Below are 20,493 nucleotides of genomic sequence, written 5' to 3'. Positions count from 1 at the left end.
AAAAAATGTATTGATCAACTATTTGTATTTTCTGTGAACAATCTAGTTACCTAGTCATAGTCTTAGATAATTTTTAATTGGATTACTTTTTTATTGTTAATTAATTGTTGGAGTTCTTTAAATATCATGTTAATTAACTTATTATCTGTCAAGAGTGTTACAATTTTTCAAAAGGTGGGGTGTGCCTGGGTGGCTCAGAGGTTAAGCATCCAATTTTTTGTTTTGGTTCAGGTCATGATCTCGCAGTTCTTAAGATCAAGCCTGCTTGGGATTCTCTCTCTCCCTCTCTATCTGCCTCTCCCTGACTTGCGTGCACACTCTCTCTCTCTAAAAATAAATAAATAAACATTGAAAAAAAAGAATGTGACAAACATTTTTTAAACATCAATTTCTTGCCTTTTAAATGGCTGGTGTTATTTTATAGTTTCCTTTTTTTGTATTCAGATATTTCAGTCTTTTCCCCTATGACTTCTGGATTTGGGATTATGCTTAAGAGGGCCTTTCCTACCCTAAAATTAAAAAAGAAAAAGAAAAAAAACACCTACTTTGCTCTACTTTTTGTACACACTGCGTGTGTGTGTATGTGTATGTGTGTGTGTGAGTGTGACTTAAAACTTAGGGATTTCATCCATCTGGAAGTTATTTTAGTGACTATGTATAGTAGAAATTAATTGAACTAATGTGTCATTACAAATCCTTACCCACTGATTTTTAAATTCCACATTTATTCTAATATATATATACATTTCACATGGATTCCTGAATTTTAGTATTTTATTGAGGAAAACTTCAGAGTAGTTATAATTCATTTTTTCATGAGAATAAACTAAGCCCTTCAAGTGATGTTTAACTACTATTCTATAAATACTATACAGCTAGAACAGAGAATATTTGATCATTTCTGCTATATAAAGTTACTTGGCAGTATAGGTATTGAGAGGTCTCATTTGATAATATAAATCTTTCTAGAATTGTCTTCAGTGCTTGATGCTGAAGCAAACTGTCCATAAAATGTGCATCTGGTTTAATGTAAGTCTTTAAGCCCATTTTTGAGGTTTAATCTACATTATGCTATTAAAAAACTATTATGAAAAAGATGGTTTTCAGTGTAACATTTCAAAGCCCAATGCACAGTTAAAATAAAACCATGCCTTTCTTTCTTTTCTTTTTCTTTCTTTCTTTTCTTTTTCTTTCTTTCTTTTCTTTTCTTTTCTTTTCTTTTCGTTTTTTTTTTTTTTGTAGCAAAATCTTTCCTGTGACAGTGTGTTTGCCAACATGGCCCCCAAAAAGAAGACTGTCAAAAAGAACAAAGGAGATATCAATGAGATGACCATAATCGTAGAAGATAGCCCCCTAAACAAATTAAATGCTTTGAATGGGCTCCTAGAGGGAGGCAATGGCCTTAACTGCATTTCTTCTGAACTAACAGATGCTTCTTACGGCCCCAATCTCTTGGAAGGCTTAAGTAAAATGAGGCAGGAGAACTTCCTTTGCGACTTAGTCATTGGCACCAAAACCAAATCTTTTGATGTTCACAAGTCAGTGATGGCTTCATGCAGTGAATACTTTTACAACATCCTAAAAAAAGACCCATCTACCCAAAGGGTGGATCTCAATGATATCTCACCACTAGGCCTGGCTACTGTCATCGCATATGCCTACACCGGAAAGCTGACTCTCTCCTTGTACACGATAGGAAGCATTATTTCTGCTGCTGTTTATCTTCAGATCCACACCCTTGTAAAGATGTGCAGTGATTTTCTGATACGGGAGATGAGTGTTGAGAATTGCATGTACATTGCTAACATTGCTGAAACATACTCTTTGAAAAATGCAAAAGCAGCAACCCAAAAATTTATCCGGGATAACTTCCTTGAATTTGCAGAATCAGATCAGTTTTTGAAACTTACCTTTGAGCAAATTAATGAACTTCTCATAGATGATGACTTACAGTTGCCTTCCGAAATAGTAGCATTCCAGATTGCAATGAAGTGGTTAGAATTTGACCAAAAGAGAGTGAGGTATGCTGCAGATCTCTTGAGCAATATTCGCTTTGGTACCATTTCTGCACAAGACCTGGTCAACTATGTTCAGTCTGTACCAAGAATGATGCAAGATGCTGACTGCCACAAACTTCTCGTAGATGCTATGAACTACCACTTACTTCCATATCATCAAAACACATTGCAGTCTAGGCGCACGAGAATCCGTGGGGGCTGTCGAGTCCTTGTCACTGTTGGGGGACGCCCAGGCCTCACTGAGAAGTCCCTTAGTAGAGACATCTTGTACAGAGACCCTGAAAATGGATGGAGCAAGCTTACAGAAATGCCAGCCAAGAGTTTTAATCAGTGTGTGGCTGTGATGGACGGATTTCTTTACGTGGCCGGTGGCGAAGACCAGAATGATGCAAGAAATCAAGCCAAGCACGCAGTCAGCAATTTCTGCAGGTATTTGATCCTTTATTAGAAACTCAAATGGTTTAATATAAGACAGTTTCCCTGACAGAAGTAAATTAGTCATTTCTGTTAGTTCATTGGCTCAGTAAATCAATAACAATAATCCCACATTACGTGTACACAACAGTTCACATTACATAAAATACATGCATATATAAATAGTGCACTCCAGATTTCTGAATAAGCCTAGGAAATGAGCTGGGAAGATGTGGTTATTCTGATTATACACGTGAGAAATCTGATACCCAGAGAAGTTATACCACTAGTAAGTAGTAATTCACATTTTCTCATTTATAGTATGGTGCCCTTCCCAATACATTGTTTTTCTGAAAACAAACTAGGTACAAATGTAGTTTTTAACACTAGATGGTAAGAAAGATCACAATAATACAAAATTTATTTTAAGTGACTGTCACTGATGACTGTCAGATTTATAATTGGCAGATACAATGAGATCGTTAAACACGTGACAGGTAATTAATTTTAAACATTTATTTGAGGACTGAATACCTTAGAAAATATCTACATTTTTGATGCATGTAGAAACAGTAAAAGTATAATATAGCCTTCAGAAAATGGAACTCAAATGCCATGTTATTTTTGTATATTTATAATAACAACTTTCATATATTTGAAATGTCAGAAAGTCATGCTTCTATCATGGTACAAGTACAAAGTCAAACAACTAATGAGCAAGATCTGAAAATTTATACAGCATATCATGAAAAAAATTATTATTTCATTATAAGTCTGTGTGTCATTTAAATGAATCCAAACAATTAACTGATTTTTGTCCTTTATAAGAGTGGTTAAGCTTTGATTTGGAGGTTAAATGGACAAAAATGAAGGAACATCAAACTAATGGAAAGAATCTGTGTTTACAATACTTTGGAACTATGTAAACAGTTGAAACAGGTTTTCTATGACTGCTTATTTTCCTCCTGCTGATAACTCTTACTAGTATTCTAGCCACTGCTTTTGCAGTATTGATTTCAATGCCTTGTGGCATAATAACTGTAATATCAAACACTGAAAAAATATACCTCTAACCTAAAAAATCTTCCCTGTGCAGAGGTGCTAGAAAATAGAAAGGTATCAAAAATTAGGCATCTGTTGATGTTTTTGGATATGAGTTCCATTGATCTCATTCTAAACCGATGATAGAAGACTTGGTTGAGTGACTTAGCTTTACTGTTGCAATGGCCAGGACACGTGTGTAAATGAGAAGGTATTGGTGAGAGATGGAGAAATCCAACTAGCCAACTCCTATCTTAAGCAGTGAGAATGAGCGAGGGATGGCTGGTGTCTGTAGATATGTGGAATTGACGTCAATGTGGCAGTGTTCCCTTTCTGCTTGCCACAAATACCCAGTTTGCACGGCCTCCCCTACATGCATAAATCTTCCCCGTGATGGATATTTGAATATGGAGGAAGAGGGACTGGAAGGTTGGGCTCTGTGGGGACTTCTCCAAGTGACAGCGGGTTTTATAAATGGGAGGAGGAGGAGTCACCAATGCCTACCTTGCCTTTTCCAAGTGTCACGCTCTTTTACTGGCTGACAGAGAAACACCAGCCTCCAGGTGAGGGGCTGCGCTCTGTTGGTAGGGAAGCCTCCTTGCAGGAAGTGTCAACATTTCCATTTGTGGACTCACGTGGGTTTTCCAGCTGCCGCCAACAAGGCTGTCACACTTCCTCTGCCATTTTCAGATATGATCCCCGTTTCAACACCTGGATACACCTGGCCAGCATGAACCAGAAGCGCACGCACTTCAGCCTGAGCGTGTTCAACGGGCTCCTTTACGCCGTGGGCGGCCGCAATACCGAAGGCAGTCTGGCCTCGCTGGAATGCTACGTGCCCTCCACCAATCAGTGGCAGCCGAAGACGCCCCTGGAGGTGGCGCGCTGCTGCCACGCCAGCGCGGTCACCGACGGCCGGGTGCTGGTGACCGGCGGGTACATCGGCAGCGCGTACTCGCGCTCGGTGTGCGCGTACGACCCCGCCGGCGACTCGTGGCAGGAGCTGCCGGGCCTGAGCACGCCGCGGGGCTGGCACTGCGCGGTCACGCTGGGCGACAGAGTGTACGTGATGGGGGGTAGCCAGCTGGGGGCGCGCGGGGAGCGCGTGGACGTGCTGACCGTGGAGTGCTACAGCCCCGCGACTGGCCAATGGAGCTACGCGGCGCCGCTGCTGGTGGGCGTGAGCACGGCGGGCGCCTCGGCGCTGCACGGCCGCGCCTATCTCGTGGGGGGCTGGAACGAGGGCGAGAAGAAATACAAGAAGTGCATCCAGTGCTTCAGCCCGGAGCTCAACGAGTGGATGGAAGACGACGAGTTGCCCGAGGCCACCGTGGGCGTGTCCTGCTGCACCCTCTCGATGCCCAACAGCGTGACCCGGGAATCCCGAGCCAGCTCGGTGTCCTCCGTGCCAGTCAGTATCTGAACCCAGGTAGATGCGGGGACGCAGGAAGAACAAATAGGCGTTCGTGGGTAACCTTTGAGTTAGCGGAAAGGAAAATATATAACCTTTACTACAGTGATTGTATCTTAAACTATATCGAGGCCTATGTCTTGGTGGTTTTAAATTCCGGGTATGGCTTAATCTACCTCTGGGTCTTTTTTTTTTTTTTTTTTTTTTTTTTTTCTGTAAGCCACAAAGAAAAGAAACCACTCCTTTCACCGGCCATTGGGTGGCAGACAGAATTCATTGCAGGCAGTCTTCCACCAGGGCGTTTTCCCTTCATGCATAGCGGTTACACCCACATCTGAGAATTTTCTTTTACCCTTCAGTAGACGGGAAGCTTATTCGAGTAAGCAGTTTCATGTACAAAAGTTTATCTTCCTCTTTCTCTTTCTCTTTAGGAAGTTAAAAGCATTTATAGCTTTTATTTTAAAATGGAAATCCGTCTATATCCATAAAGACTTAATTCTATATTTAAATGCAGTTTCTTTTTCTATACGTGACTGAGTAAAGAATATTGAAAGGCATCCCGTGACAAAGTCATAAAGCTTAAAACAACGTCTGACTGGAAAGTAACAGGGATTCCTCCCTGTAACTGTCACATTGATACCTTTGGTTTATCCCTTGTTCTCTTTTTCCTCTGTGCCTCAGTCTCCACTTAAAGAAATTGCAAGTATGATGGGAGCCTTACTCTGACCCTAAAAACTACACGGAGATGCAACCTTGACCCAATGTAAGCCCCAAGAAAGAACACCAAATAAAACTATGGCTGTAAGGATCATTAACTTAAAGCTTATGTAGCCCGAAGGTTATACAACTGGTAACAGTAATGTGATTTCCCCCATTTTTTTTTTTTTTTTTTTAATGGATGAGAATGAAGGGAACGTTTGGAATTCTTGGGTTTGGCAATAACATCCTGGTGGTAAATGTCATTGTTTTCCATTTCACAGCAATCCTCTTGATTTCTTAATTAAAAATCTAACACATTTATCTCACATGGAAATATCAAAATAATATATGCCCATTCTGTTATATATGTTTTCACTTCATCTGCTCCAAATTAGCTTTGCAAATTAAGGTGTATCCACTTGATATCATTTTCTTACATGTTTGCCAAGTTTTGGAGCAAGGGAATGATTGTAGTAAATGATACATATTTTCCTTTCTTATAATTTATCACTTTATTCTTTGATAGTTTCTTTGTTTTGGAGAAGTGGCCTATCAGTTATGGGTTATGTGCAATTAGGTTTTGAAAAATAAAACTATTTAAATGGTTAAACACGGGATACGTGGAAATGTAACTGGGTTCTCATTAATCCCATTTCTCCTACCTTGTGTAGATAGGTTATTGCTAGAGTTACAATATTTATATTTAAAATATTTTATTTGAACTGTGAAAAGTGGTTCATGTAGTACACTTTGTGGAACAATTTTATATCATTGCCCCTTATGAAAAGTTCAATTTCTGTATATTTAATGGTAACACTTGGGTAAAACCTACGACACTATAAGTTGAGAACAAGGCATTGTTAATGTAAAAACACTGGGCTGTTTCCTCACCCCACACAGAACATTCAGAGCTTCTCCACGTACGGAGCAAATCTAAAGGTATCTGCTCCCTTGACTCTCTGTTCAGGCTGGAAAGTAAAGCTGTATAAGAAACTAGTTTATGGAGCAAGTTAAATCACTGAGCCCCTTAAGTTACCATTGTACACACCACAGATAACCCTTGTCCTTGAAGCATCATTGGGAAAATAAACTTTTCATTTTTAATAAATTATTTTGGCCACAACCCACAAAGCCTGTGTGAGGGTGACTATAACATCTTTTAGTTTGATATAAATGTATGTTCTTGTACAGTTGATGCCTATAGTATATTACAAATTTTGAGAGAAAAAAAGTGATTTCTTATGGATTGTAGATCATAAGTGGGCAAATAGACATAATTCCTGATGTACACTAGTAGCCTCTCCCATTGAGATCCTAGAAGTTCGGTGAAGTGGAGGGCCTGTGGCTTGGAATGAAATGAGAATCAATCAGTTGTAACATTTTATCTTGGAAGAATGAGGAGAGATTGACACTAGAGGATTTTTCAGCAATCAGAGCTTGATGAGAGCTTGGTGCAGACACGGAAGTGGCTTTTTAGAGTTGAGATTGGAGACATGTTGGAGCTGAGTAAATCATTTGAAATTACCATGTAATGTATTTTCTACGTTGTTTATTTGAAGACTGAGAAAACCCACGTGTCTGGGCGTACCAGGTTCCTGGGGACGTTGCTGCTCTCCCTTCTGTTTCAACAGGTCCATAAATAAAGACCAATATGAATTTCGGATCCTGGAATTTCTGACATAACAAATTGGTAGGGAGCATGGAACATTAAGTGTTGGTGAAAGTGCTGTGTCCTGAAACATCCCTCACTGACAACTGAAAGACACGAAAGTATGTAGAATCAAACTAATGCGCGTCACTTTTTGCGCACGAGCGAAACGTACTCTTTAACACTGCCATTGAAGCAGTTGCCCCTAGAACCGCGATGGTTTCTCCATGTTTCCCAACTGGAAAAGCACTTCATTTTCCATGTGTTTAAAGCATTCAATTACACTTCTGGTCTCAGGATCCAACCCTATACCTCCTTTTATTTTTCTCAAAGAAAAGGACGTGTTATTTTTGTAATGCCAACATCCTGTGACTAAATAAAAGCATCAGTTCTGCCTGTCAGAGCAATAGCAAGTTACCCAGTAGCTGAAATAAGAAGCTTTCTTTTTCTGAATGGGCCAGAGACCTGATGTGCAAGTCTCAAGGAAACAAGACTGTCATGTGGTCTGTCCGTTGTTAGCGTGCCACTGTCGTCCCTGATGCTCCAGTTGCTTTCGGTGCCATTGAATGAGTTTTGTGTTTACTTTCTCTGTTGTAAGACTGGTTATGAATAGAAGGTCAGTGATGGTACAGATTAATATAATTCTAAACAGTAATTAGACAGTAGCAAGGTGTTACGAGTGAGGAGGTGTAATTGAGGCAAGAAGGAAGTGAAAATGTACTGAATGGTTCTATGGTTAAGGCATCACAGCAATTATAGTAAGTGTATTTTACAAATATGCATGTAACTAGAGGCTTCCCTGGAAATATGTAAGTGTTAAAAGGTCAATTCTTTGCTGGTTATCTCGGCCAAATGCCTTCAGAATTTATCCAAGACACTAGATAAAAGAAACTAAAATCACTTCATTTAATTTTTTCCCTGAGTTACAAAGCAATAAGTTTATGTAATCTTCTCTGAATGATTCTTCTGAATTCTTTTCTGAACGAATGTTCTCTGAATGAGCTATATCCCCATCCCAGCCATGGATGAATATGTCTTCTAGCACAAGGCAGAATTATAAGGAATTATTTTTCAGTATGTCTCTTCATATCAGTAAAAACTGTAGCAAAATTTCCTCAATGCTCCTCCCATGGTAATTATGAGAACTAAAGAATCTAAAATATTAAAGATTTACCCTCCAGCACATTCAGAAGGTAAAAACCATTTAAATTTCCTTCCCAGAGAATTTGAGATGAAATGCTTGTCTTGGATACTCCTTTTAAAACAACTTTGTATCTAGTCAGCAAATTCTGGCAAAAAAAAAAAAAAAATTCTTTGCTTAAAACATTCTGGTACCATATAAGGAACAACAAACTAAAATGTATGTGGTGTCTGTAACCTCATCACTACCAATAAAGCTGCATTCAGTAAGAGCTCAGTCAGTGATCCACGTGGACAGTTTTGTAGTGTCCTTTGCATGATAACTGGGGTGTGTGGTTTCTTCCTCTAGTTAGTTTTCATGGTGACTCACTTCAGCAAAACACAACAAGAAAACGAAATGAGATTGAAGAGCTGTTTCAGCTGCTTGAGGACTGCTAAAGGAAAAATGTATTTTTATACATCGAGAGTGATTTGCTTTGTAGCTCAGACAAAAGCCTACGTTTGGTCTGTCTCAGCCCTGACCACTTACAAGTCATAGATGAAGTGTGGTGGTTTCTAGTTTCGTTCCCACTCTGACCACAGCCAACCTGGCATGGACTCTGGTTCATCATCATTTGCATCGAAACTACATGTTAGGAAATGAAACTGTATTGTTGTGCCAACAAACCCTCACAGCCTTACTCTTCCACCTCACCTTCCAAATGAGCAAATGAAATATAACCAACATAAGATGCCCAGTCTTTGATCTGGTTTAGTAGTTAAAGAATAACACTCAGTTGAGGCCATTAGTCATTTCTAGAAAATTCTAAATGGCAGCGATTACTTTTTCTTAAACTTCTCCAAGCTTTGCCACCATGAAAAGAGACTAGAACGGCCCCCAAACGGAAACAGCCTGGTGCCACATTCCCAGTTCTGAGCACACTGGCAGGTGCCCCAGAGCTTCCTTGACTTTTCTTTGAACTCCCACATTTATAACTCCAAGCTTCCCCACCGGTCTGCACTCCCTCCCATGTCCACATACTAGTCTGTTTATCCAATTCTTAGCACACGTGAAATTATTTAAAGACACTAATTACATCTAAGGCACTCCAGTATGTATCAAAGGAATAACCATATTGCACACACTGCGTTTGCAAATTTGATAGACTAGAGACCGAAAGATATTCAAAACTACCTCTAGGCTTTCCCCTCACCGGGGTTGCAGGGGAAGTGGATTAGGAAGTCCATTTCAGGAAAGGGACTTGAAGGAATCCAACCCACACCCTCTAGAAATACTCTTCTTGGCCCTTCTTTTCCTTTCTAGCTACATTCACAAGATGGTCTATGAATGTAGGTGTAGGACGCATTATTCCTTATGCCAATGCCAATCTTCCACCCAGTTTCAGACCAGACATGCTCCTTAAAGAGTGGTGAGGGGGAGGCCCTTTTCCCCAACCTTTTGACAAATACAGTAGTCTCTGGTTAGCCTAAAGATCCTATATGTCTTCTTTCCTTATCCCTTTCAGAAAAGCACCTTTTAAAGTCAGTCTGACTCATCCTGGAGAAATTACTATTCAGATTTTGCCTTGATATTCAGTCACAGCTATGGAAGTGACTGCAACTTTCAAAAAAGAAGACCTCTTAAAATTACGATTCATCTAGTGCAGATAAGGGTGATATATCAAAATGGAAGAAGTGAGACCTTGATTATAGTGACAAACATTTCTCTTTACCTTACCTCCATCCCCACTGTTGCAACATGTACCCACAGGAGGGAAGTGTCCAGTGATATGAATGGAGGACTTACATCTTTTTATCTAGCTGTTTTTGCTTTGTGCTCACATTTAGGTTATCACTATAGACTCTGCATTCAGAAATTCCTTTTCCATCTTGGAGACATCACTACCAACAATTAGGGGGGGAAACTGAGCAGGATCTGTTTTTGGTGGGCCAGGTATGGAAGTAACCTATGTCAATTCCACCTACATCACTTTGGCCAGAACTAAGCATATGGCTGTACCTAGATACAAGGGAGCTAGAGAAACAGTCTTCATGTGAGCCCAAGAGGAAGAAGAAAGGATTTCATACAGCGTTGTCTCTGCATATTGAATGATTACATTTTGGAAACCACTGCTCTCATCTTCCTACCTGGTTGTCCAGGTGGGGAGCAAGGAGCTTCCCAGGCAAACTGCCTCCCCTCAACTTCTGGATGTGGTCACAGCACAGCGGGTTCTCCTCTTTCCCTTTCCTGCCTCATAAGACTTGCACTCAGCTCCTCTATTGTATCTTGCCTTTTTCTTTCTGAAGAACAAGTCCAGATGACTCTTGCAGCCTTTTCTCAATTCAGGGTCCTGATAGGTCTACAGCATACATTACATGTATTCTGTAAGCCTTGAGAATTGGTATAAATCTGGCTCCCCCAAATCATCAAGGAAACCCATCCAATACCAGAATCACCCCCTCATCCCTCCCTCTTTGGGTCTCCCTGCCCCTCTACTTCTAGAATACTCTAAATTCTTCTTGATTTTACCTCTTCTAAAACAATATTGACTAGAAATCATACATCTGTGATTAAATTCCTCTTACTCCAGTCATACAAGGAAGTTCCCAATGCATGATTGTTTGGAGAGAATAGAACACATTATGTAGAGTCTAAAAGAGGAAATACATGGATCTATTCTTAATAACCACAAGAAGAGAGGATTCCTTAATGAGAAAGGGAGAAAGAAAATGAAATGGCTATAATCTGACCCCCAAGTCTTCTTCCCTAACCTTTATGCAACCTTTCCATTTAGTGTAGAGCTCCAAGCTGAGAATTGTTTTATTCTTATTTTTTTAAGGTTTATTTATTTACTTTTGAGAGAGAGAGAGAGCACAAGGAGGGGAAGGACAAAGAGAGAGAGAGGGAGACACAGAATCCAAAGCAGGCTCCAGGCCCTCCGCTGTCAGCACAGAGCCCGATGCAGGGCTCAAACTCATGAACTGTGTGATCGTGACCTGAGCCGAAGGCTGACACTTAACCGACTGAGCCACCCAGGTGCCCCCAAGAAGTGTTTTATTCTATCACAATTTTGCATGTGGGTAACAAAGGAAATTCTGTATGCAGAAAGAATCCTTTCCTTGTTTAGCAAATATTCATTGAACATAACCATGTACCAAGAACACTGTTGGAACACCATCGTGAAAAGGTGCTATGTTTCCCCCAGGGAAAGTGAAGAACCAGAATTCCCATGGGACACTGCTACCTGATGCATACTCATTTGGGCAGAGGCGACCCTACAAAATACAATCAAATTAACAGGCATTTACTTATTGCCAAGTTTCGTGCTCCTGAGGTCCTGTGCAGAAGAGAAAGATAAACCTAACTTAGAGCCTGGCCTCACAGAGCCTTTTAGAAGGGGTGGAAGTTTGAGTGCCTTGGTGGCTGAGTTGGTCAAGTGTCTAACTCTTGATTTCAGCTCAGGTTGTGGGATCCCAGGGTCATGAGATCAAGCCCCGCATCGGGCTCTGCGCTAAGCGAATGTAGAGCCTGCTTAAGATTCTCTCTCTCCTTCTCCCAAAAAGAAAGAGAAGCAGAAGAAGGGAAAGAAGGAGAAGTAAAAGTTTTCTAATTGACTACACTTGGACAGTATTCTTTTATTTCCCAACCCCATACCCCTGATCCTGCTCTGTCTGTCTTTGTCCTGCTCTGTGCTCTCAGAGGCTGACCCCCAGGGACTACATCCTCCGGACTCAGACTCTTTGTTCCATAGGTTATATTTACCCAATGAGGCATCAGGAGGAGGTAGAGGGCAGAAGAGAGTGGTTGGGGCATCTCTTTCCTGTCCTTCCGGGCTTCTGCACTGCACTCTGGACACTGCTGCAACTCTCTGCAACTACTGCTTCTGCTGGGCGAACCCCCCTCTCTGCCTCCACCTCTCACGCACAACACGTCACAGCCCTGCAGCTCCTGGATATTTCCTTGCCGGTTTATGTACATTCCGCCACCCCTTTCAGAATACGTTCCTTCAAAGTGAGAACACTGTCTCCCCCGTTCACTGCTGTACCTCTAGTGTCTAGAACAATTCTTGGTGTACAGCCAGGGTATCAGTATTTTTTGTTGAGTGAATGGATGAATGAATGAATGAATGAAATGATAAAATCATCATGACTGACTGCTTGCCAGATTCCTATTCTAATGATATTCACTTATTCAATCAGTAAATACTTACTGTGTGTCTAGGATATTCAAATCGCTTTCCCTTACCCCAGAAGAGGTGAGCACAAGTACTATACAAGACCACGAAAATAGGTCTTCTCTAAACGAATGGCAGCCAAGAGTTACATTGTCAAGAAACAGTACAGGTGGAAGGAATTATCCAGCCAAACCTTTACTGTACATTTCTGTTTTTAAAAAAATCTGTCAGGGACACCTGGGTGGCTCAGTCGGTTAAGCGTCCGACTTCAGCTCAGGTCACGATCTCACAGCTCGTGGGTTCAAGCCCCAGGTCCTCCTCTGTGTTGACAGCTCAGAGCCTGGAGCTGCTTTGGATTCTGTGTCTCCCTCTCTCTCTGCCCCTCCCCTACTTGTGCTCTCTCTCTCTCTCTCTCAAAAATAAATAAACATTAAAAAAAGAAAGAAACATTTGTAAAAAAAAAAATCTCAAAAGATTGATAATATTTATATAGTTATTTTCCCATTAAACTTTCTAAAATCTCATTACTTTCTCTCTATAATTGCCAAATCTTTAAAAGCAAATTAGGACTAGTTTCAGCATTTAGCTGGTAAGTGTTTATTTAGTGTATTTATTTAGTAATAAATATTTAGTGTCCATATTTAAACTGTTTATTCAATATAGTTATGTATATACATACATACATTTGATGGAATACATATATTGGTATTTATGTATATATCCATATTTATATACAGTCTATCAAATGATGTGCATATATATGTATATTTAGTAAGCACTAAACACCAGCTAAGGGCTGAAACTAATCCTATTATAAATATATATACATATGTGTGTGTGTGAGTGTGCATGTATGTATATGTATGTGTATGTGTATATATATATATATATATATATATATATATATATGTATAGTTATACTGTTACAGACTGAATGTGTCCCCTGAAATTTATATGTTGAAACCATATATGATGACATTTGGAGGTGGGGCCTTTGGGAGGTACTTAGGTCATGAGGGTGGAGTCCCATGATGGGATCAGTGTCCCCAGAGAAGAGGAAGAGTCAGCTCTCTCTGCCACGTGAGGATACAAATTAGAAGACGGCCATCTGTAAACCAGGAAGAGGGCCTTCGCCCAGAATCCAACCACACTGGTACCCTTATTTCAGATTTTCAGCCTCCGGAACTGTGAGAAATAAAGAGTTGTTTAAGCCACCTGGTCTATGGTATTTTATTATGGCGGTCTCAGCCCAAGCAGACTAAGAGACAAAGATAGGGAGATAAAGAGAGACAGAGACATATCTGTATTTATATCTTATCATGTCACTACATGCTTGCATCCTGAGATTTACAGCCGTTCTGACTCCAACACCTTACTTTACATGACAGCTAAATGAGTTCATAGGTAACGTTCAGTTCTGTAAATACTTCTTGAGGGCAGCTGTGTTCGTGGTCACATGTAGGAACCTGAGAAGTTTGGAGCCTACCCATTGATGCCCAGAGGACTTCTTCTGATTCAGCAATGAGAGATAAATAGAGGGACTCCTGGGAGCAGGGTCCCTGCAGCCCAAACCCCGGCACCTTTCAGAACCCCAGAGCAGCCTCCATCAGTGGTTCTGTCTTTCAAGTTTAAAGATACAGAGGACAAGGCAGAGTCCTGAACAATGAACAGTAAGGCTCTAGGCCTGAGCACGGAGCCTGCTTTGGATCCTCTGCCCCCCCCCCCCCTCTCTGCCCTCCCCCTGCTCATGCTCTCTCAAAATTAAATAAAACATTAAATAAATAAATAAATAAATAAAAAGATAAAACGTTGCAAATTCCGCTGAGAGGGAGATCTGCCTGTCCTTCAGAGACACAACGCGGAAGCACACTTCTGAAAGTGATGTGAGAGACGGGAGACTGACCCTGGGCAACCTTGGGAGCCATGCGCTGGAAGTGAGAAGGCCATTGGAAGGGAGTCTCCCTGTGGAATGCTTGCATTGAATGGGGACAAATTGGCTCCATCGAAAATCCCCAAAATACTAAGACATTGTCCGTCTCAGTCCCACCTTGATTCCTCCTGAATTCTTCCAGTTGAAATCCAGCTCTGTAAGCTAGTACCTTTGGTGAAGCCCTCTGTCCTCTGCGGCCACCCCCACCCCCACCCCCAGCCTGCACTGACCAAACACAGAAGAGAGAGGAAGCCTTCAGGGGTGGTAACTCCCTGTGATGTCTGTAGGCAGATCAGGGTTCTGGGCTGCAGAAGGAAACTTTAAATCAGAAGAGTGAGCATCACCCAGGGCTGGGGGGATGTGAGTCCTCTGCTGCAGTGGGTGCCACCATTATGCCCTGACACACACAGCCTGGGTTCCCGCACAGCATGGCTGTGATGCCTCCTAGGTTTGCTGTAGGGATTTTGCTGTAGGTTTGCAGGTGGAGCCTAGAGAGGCCAGTGCTCACAGGCTGGTCTTCTCTGGCTGCATCAGCCTTTTCCATAGCCTCTTCAGTGCACCATACAAATAATTTTTTTGTGCACTTACTCTCTGCTTGGGCAGAGCAAAGTTACGAACCCTGGCCTCCCCCTCTCCCAGTCCCACTAATGGTCTGTCCTGGATTGAGGCAGTTGTTTGGGTCAGAGGTGGCACACTTTGCAGGGGCCTGTGCCAGTCATGTGGCTCAGAGGATACTAGCAACCAGAGGTGGCACTGTGGGACCCTTTGGAGCGATGGAGGGCCTGCTGACTGCCACAACAATGACTTTCCGGCAGTCCTGAGCAGCTGTGTTGTGCTCTGCCAGGCTTGTCGGAACACTCGAGACAATGCCCAGTTCTCTCTGGGTTTTCTCATGGTTTTGGCATTGGCTCTTTATAGTAAAGAGCCCATGTTCTTTAAAGAGGGGGAAAAGAACTAGGCAAAAGATCATCTGCCCCAGGGTGGAAGAATATGGCAAAGTCAGGGAGAAGACTGGTCTGCTCACAAGACCAAGAAGGACTCAAGTCACCACCAGTGGAGGTGAGTCCTCCGATGGGCCAAGCACCATATTCGGCAGCCCTTGACTGAAAGCTGAGCAAGTTCATCTCTTCTCTAGAGGATACAGCAGGCCTTCCTGACAGATCATAGAAAAGCGAGACACCTATGGGGCACCCGGGTGGCTCAGTTGGTAAAGCGTCCGACTCTTGACTTCGCCCCAGGTCATGATCTCATGATTTATAAGTTCAAGCCCCACATGGGGCTTGGGATTCTCTCTCTCTCTCCCCCTCCCCCTCCCCCTCCCCGCTCTTGCTCTCTTTCTCTCTCAAAATAAATAAACTTAAAAAAAAAACCTTAAAAGCGAGACACCCAAACTTTCATTTCATTTCATGGAATAATAAAGACTCGCCTTCAAGGACAGACACATGGTCTCTTGCAGATGATTCAAAATCCCTCCAGTCCCTAGTAACTCACATCAAAATATGCCTTTATTTTTTTTTAAACCATCAATGGTAAGATGTATTTGTTCTTTAGGTAAAGGAGAAAAGGACCAAGGTAAAAGCCATGTTGAAATTTACAAATACGACCCATTTAAAGAGGTTAGGAAAATCTCACAGCAAGAGCAGTCAAGCGTTTCTAATACAAGGATATGGCTTGCATAGAATATTTCCCATTAAATTACAACAATTACCCAGGCCCTAAAATTTGAGAAATAAAAAGATTTTAGGAAGTGCAATTGATCCATGTTGATCCACAGAGGATGTGGATAATAGTCTTGGGAAATACAGGTAACAACTGAAGGTTAGGTAGTACAAATTTCCACTTTATTTACTTTTGTGTGTGTTTGTGTGCTGGGGAAAAGCAAGCTCATTTTATTTTATTTATTTTATTTTTACGGATTTTATTTTATTTTATTTTTTTAATTTACATCCAAGTTAGCATATAGTGCAACAATGATTTCAGGAGTAGATTCCTTAATGCCCCTTACCCATTTAGCCCATCCCCCCTCCCACATCCCCTCCAGTAACTCTCTGTTTGTTCTCCATATTTGAGTCTCTTATGTTTTGTCCCCCTCCCTGTTTTTATATTTTTGCTTCCCTTCCCTTGTATTCATCTGTTCTGTGTCTTAAAGTCCTCATATGAGGGAAGTCATATATTTGACTTTCTCTGACTGTCTAATTTTGCTTAGCATAATACCCTCCAGTTCCAACCACATAGTTGCAAATGGCAAGATTTCATTCTTTTTGATTGCCAAATAATACTCCATTGTGTGTATATATATATATATATATATATATATATATATATACCATATCTTCTTTATCCATTCATCCATCGGTGGACATTTGGGCTCTTTCCATACTTTGGCTACTATCGATAGTGCTGTTATAAACATTGGGGTGCATGTGCCCCTTCGAACAGCATACCTGTATCCCTTGGTAAATACCTATTAGTGCAATTGCTGGGTCATAGGGAAGTTCTGTTTTTAATTTTTTGAGGAACCTCCATGCTGCTTTCCAGAGTGATTGCACCAGTTTGCATTCCCACCAGCAGTGCAAAAGAGATCCTCTTTCTCCACATCCTCACCAACATCTGTTGTTGCCTGAGTTGTTAATGTTAGCCATTCTGATAGGTGTGAGGTGGTATCTCATTGTGGTTTTGATTTGTATTTCCCTGATGATGAGTGATGTTGAGCACTTTTTCATGTGTCAGTTGGCCATCTGGATGTCTTCTTTGGAGACGTGTCTATTCATGTCTTTTGCCCATTTCTTTACTGGATTATTTGTTTTTTGGGTGTTGAGTTGGATAAGTTTTCTATAGATTTTGGATACTACCCTTTATCTGGTATGTCCTTTGCAAATATCTTCTCCCATTCCATCTTCTCCCATTCCCGTCATTTAGTTTTGCTGATTGTTTCCTTCGCTGTGCAGAAAGTTTTTATTTTGATGAGGTCCCAGTAGTTCCTTTTTGCTTTGGTTTCCCTTGTCTCTGGAGACTTGTTGAGTAAGAAGTTGCTGTGGCTGAGGTCAAAAGAAGTTTTTGCCTGCTTTCTCCTCGAGAATTTTGATGGCTTCCTGTCTTACATTTAGGTCTTTCATCCATTTTGAGGTTATTTTTGTGTATGGTGTTAAGAAAGTGGTCCACGTTCATTTTTCTGCATGTCACTGTCCAGTTTTCCCAGCAGCACCACTTGCTGAAGAGACTGTCTTTATTCCATTGGATATTCATTCCTGCTTAGTCAAAGATTAGTTGGCGATATGTTTGTGGGTCCATTTCTGGGTTCTCTATTCTGTTCCATTGATCTGAGTGTCTGTTTTTGTGCCAGTACCATATTGTCTTGATGATTACAGCTTTGTAATACCGCTTGAAGTCTGGGATTGTGATGCCCCCAGCTTTGGTTTTCTTTTTCAATATTGCTTTGGCTATTTGGGGTCTTTTGTGGTTCTATCCAAATTTTAGGATTGTTTGTTCTAGCTATGTGAAGAATGCTGGTGTTATTTTGATAGGGATTGCATTGAATATGTAGATTGTTTTGGGTAGTAGTGACATTTTAACAATATTTGTTCTTCCTATCCAGGAGCATGGAATCTTTTTCCATTTTTATATGTCTTCTTCAATTTCTTTCATAAGTTTTCTATAATTTTCAATGTATAGATTTTTCACCTCTTTGGTTAGATTTATTCCTAAGTATTTTATGGTGTTTGGTGCAATTGTAAATGGGATCGATTCCTTGATTTCTCTTTCTGTTGCTTCATTGTTGGTATATAGGAATGCAACTGATTTCTGTGCATTGATTTTATATCCTGCGACTTTGCTGAATTCATGGATCAGTTCTGGCAGTTTTTTAGTGGAATCTTTTGGGTTTTCCATATAGAGCATCATGTCATCTGCAAAGTGAAAGTTTGACCTCCTCCTGGACGATTTGGATGCCTTTTATTTCTTTATGTTGTCTGATTGCTGAAGCTAAGACTTCCAATACTATGTTGAGTAACAGTGGTTAGAGTGGACATCCCTGTCTTGTTCCTCACCTTAGGAGGAAACTCTCAGTTTTTTCCTGATTTATATATTTGGGTTCTTCCACATTTGGAGCATAAATGTTTACAATTGTTAGGTCTTCTTGGGAGATAGACCCCTTAATTATGATATAATGCCCTTATTCATCTCTTGGTACAGTCTTTATTTTGAAGTCTAGATTGTCTGATAAAAGTATGGCTACTCCGGCTTTCTTTTGTCGACCATTAGTGTGATAGATGGTTCTGCATCCCCTTACTTTCAATCTGAATGTGTCTTTAGGTCTAAAGTGGGTCTCTTGTAAACAACATAGAGATGGATCTTGTTTTCTTACCCATTCTGTTACCCTGTGTCTTTTGATTGGAGCATTTAGTCCATTGACGTTTAGAGTGAGTACTGAAAGATATGAATTTATTGACATTATGTTGCTTGTAGAGATGGAGTTTCTGGTGGTGTTCTCTGGTACTTTCTAGTCTTTGTTGCTTTTGGACTTTCTTTCTTTTCTTTCTTTCTTTCTTTCTTTCTTTCTTTCTTTCTTTCTTTCTTTCTTTCTTTTTCATCTTTTCTCCCCTCAAAGAGTCCCCCTTAAAATTTCTTGCAGGACTGGTTTAGTGGTCGTGAACTCCTTTAATTTTTGTTTTTCTGGGAAACTTTTTATCTCTCCTTCTATTTTGAATGGCAGCCTTGCTGGGTAAAGAATTCTTGGCTGCATATCTTTCCGATTCAGTACACTGAATATATCCCACCACTCCTTTCTGGCCTGCCAAGTTTCTGTGGATAGGTCTGCTGCAAACCTGATCTGTCTTCCCTTGTAGGTTAAGGACTTTTTTTCCCTTGCTGTTCATGATTCTCTCCTTGCCTGAGTATTTTGTGAATTTGACGATGATATGCCTTGTTGATGGTTGATTTTTGTTGAATATAATGGGAGTCCTCTGTGCTTCCTGTATTTTGATGTCTTTGTCTTTCCCCAGGTTAGGAAAGTTTTCCGCTATGATTTGCTCACATAACCCTTCTACCCTTTTTTCTCTCTTCACTTTCTGGGACCCCTAAGATTCTAATGGTGTTCCTTTTTAATGAATCACTGATTTCTCTAATTCTTAAATCGTGCTCTTTTGCCTTAGTCTCCCTCTTTTTTTCTGCTTCATTATTCTCCATAAGTTTGTCCTCTATATCTCTGATTTTCTGCTCTGCCTCATCCATCTTTGCTGCCATGGCATCCATTCGAGATTGCAGCTCAGTTATAGCACTTTTTATTTCATCCTGACTAGCTTTTACTTCTTTTATCTCCACAGAAAAGGATTCTAATCTATTTTTGACTCTAGCTAGTATTCTTATTGTCATGATTCTAAATTCTGGTTCAGACATTTTGCTTGTATATGTGTTGGTTAAGTTCCTGGCTTTCATTTCTTCCTGGTCTTTATTTTGGGGTGAATTCCTTTGTTTCATCATTTTGAAGGAGAAAAGGAATTAATGAGGTAAAAAAATTAAAATTAGAAAAATTAAAATTAAAAAAATTAAAATTAAAAAATTAAAAACAACACATACATACACACACACACACACACACACACACAAATCAAATACATGATGCTAGGTCCTAGGTATGTTTCTATCTAGTTGTTGAATGGGGCTTCATAGATTAGAAAAAAAAGGGGGGAAGAAAAATTTTAAAAAGGAAATCATTTGAAAATTTGAAAAAATGAATATACTGAAATAGAATGAAATGAAATGATGGAAGTAGAGTCTGAAAAAATTTACGCAAAACTAAAAAATATAGTAGAAAACATTAAAGAGAAATGTTTTTGATAAAAATTGAAAATAAAAATTTTTTTCTCTTTATGAGAAAAAGAAAATTGAATAGATGGACCAGTGAACAGACTGAAATACGATTGAAATTACTTAATTTTCCCCTAGAAGTCAAACTATGAAGCTCTTTATTGTCCATAAACTAAGCAGGCAGAGAGACTTGTGTTCCTGAAGAGCAAGGTTGGCCCAGTTGGGCAGGGCTT

The 20,493-nt window shown here is 40.5% G+C and overlaps 1 protein-coding gene across 1 annotated transcript in view; it reads left to right on the top strand.

Annotated features, from left to right (window-relative positions):
* Positions 1–20,493, top strand: part of KLHL31 (kelch like family member 31) — an 86,911-nt gene that overhangs the window by 13,159 nt on the left and 53,259 nt on the right. The window contains exons 2-3 of the mRNA XM_049653842.1: positions 1,243–2,447; positions 4,164–4,902. Of these exons, the coding sequence (XP_049509799.1) occupies positions 1,276–2,447; positions 4,164–4,896 (1,905 nt within the window). The 5' untranslated portion in view covers positions 1,243–1,275 and the 3' untranslated portion in view covers positions 4,897–4,902. The remainder of the gene's footprint in view (positions 1–1,242; positions 2,448–4,163; positions 4,903–20,493) is intronic.

The sequence above is a fragment of the Panthera uncia genome, assembly GCF_023721935.1.
Source record: "Panthera uncia isolate 11264 chromosome B2 unlocalized genomic scaffold, Puncia_PCG_1.0 HiC_scaffold_24, whole genome shotgun sequence".
Taxonomy (NCBI): domain Eukaryota; kingdom Metazoa; phylum Chordata; class Mammalia; order Carnivora; family Felidae; genus Panthera; species Panthera uncia.
This window is presented reverse-complemented; position numbering and strand designations above follow the sequence as displayed.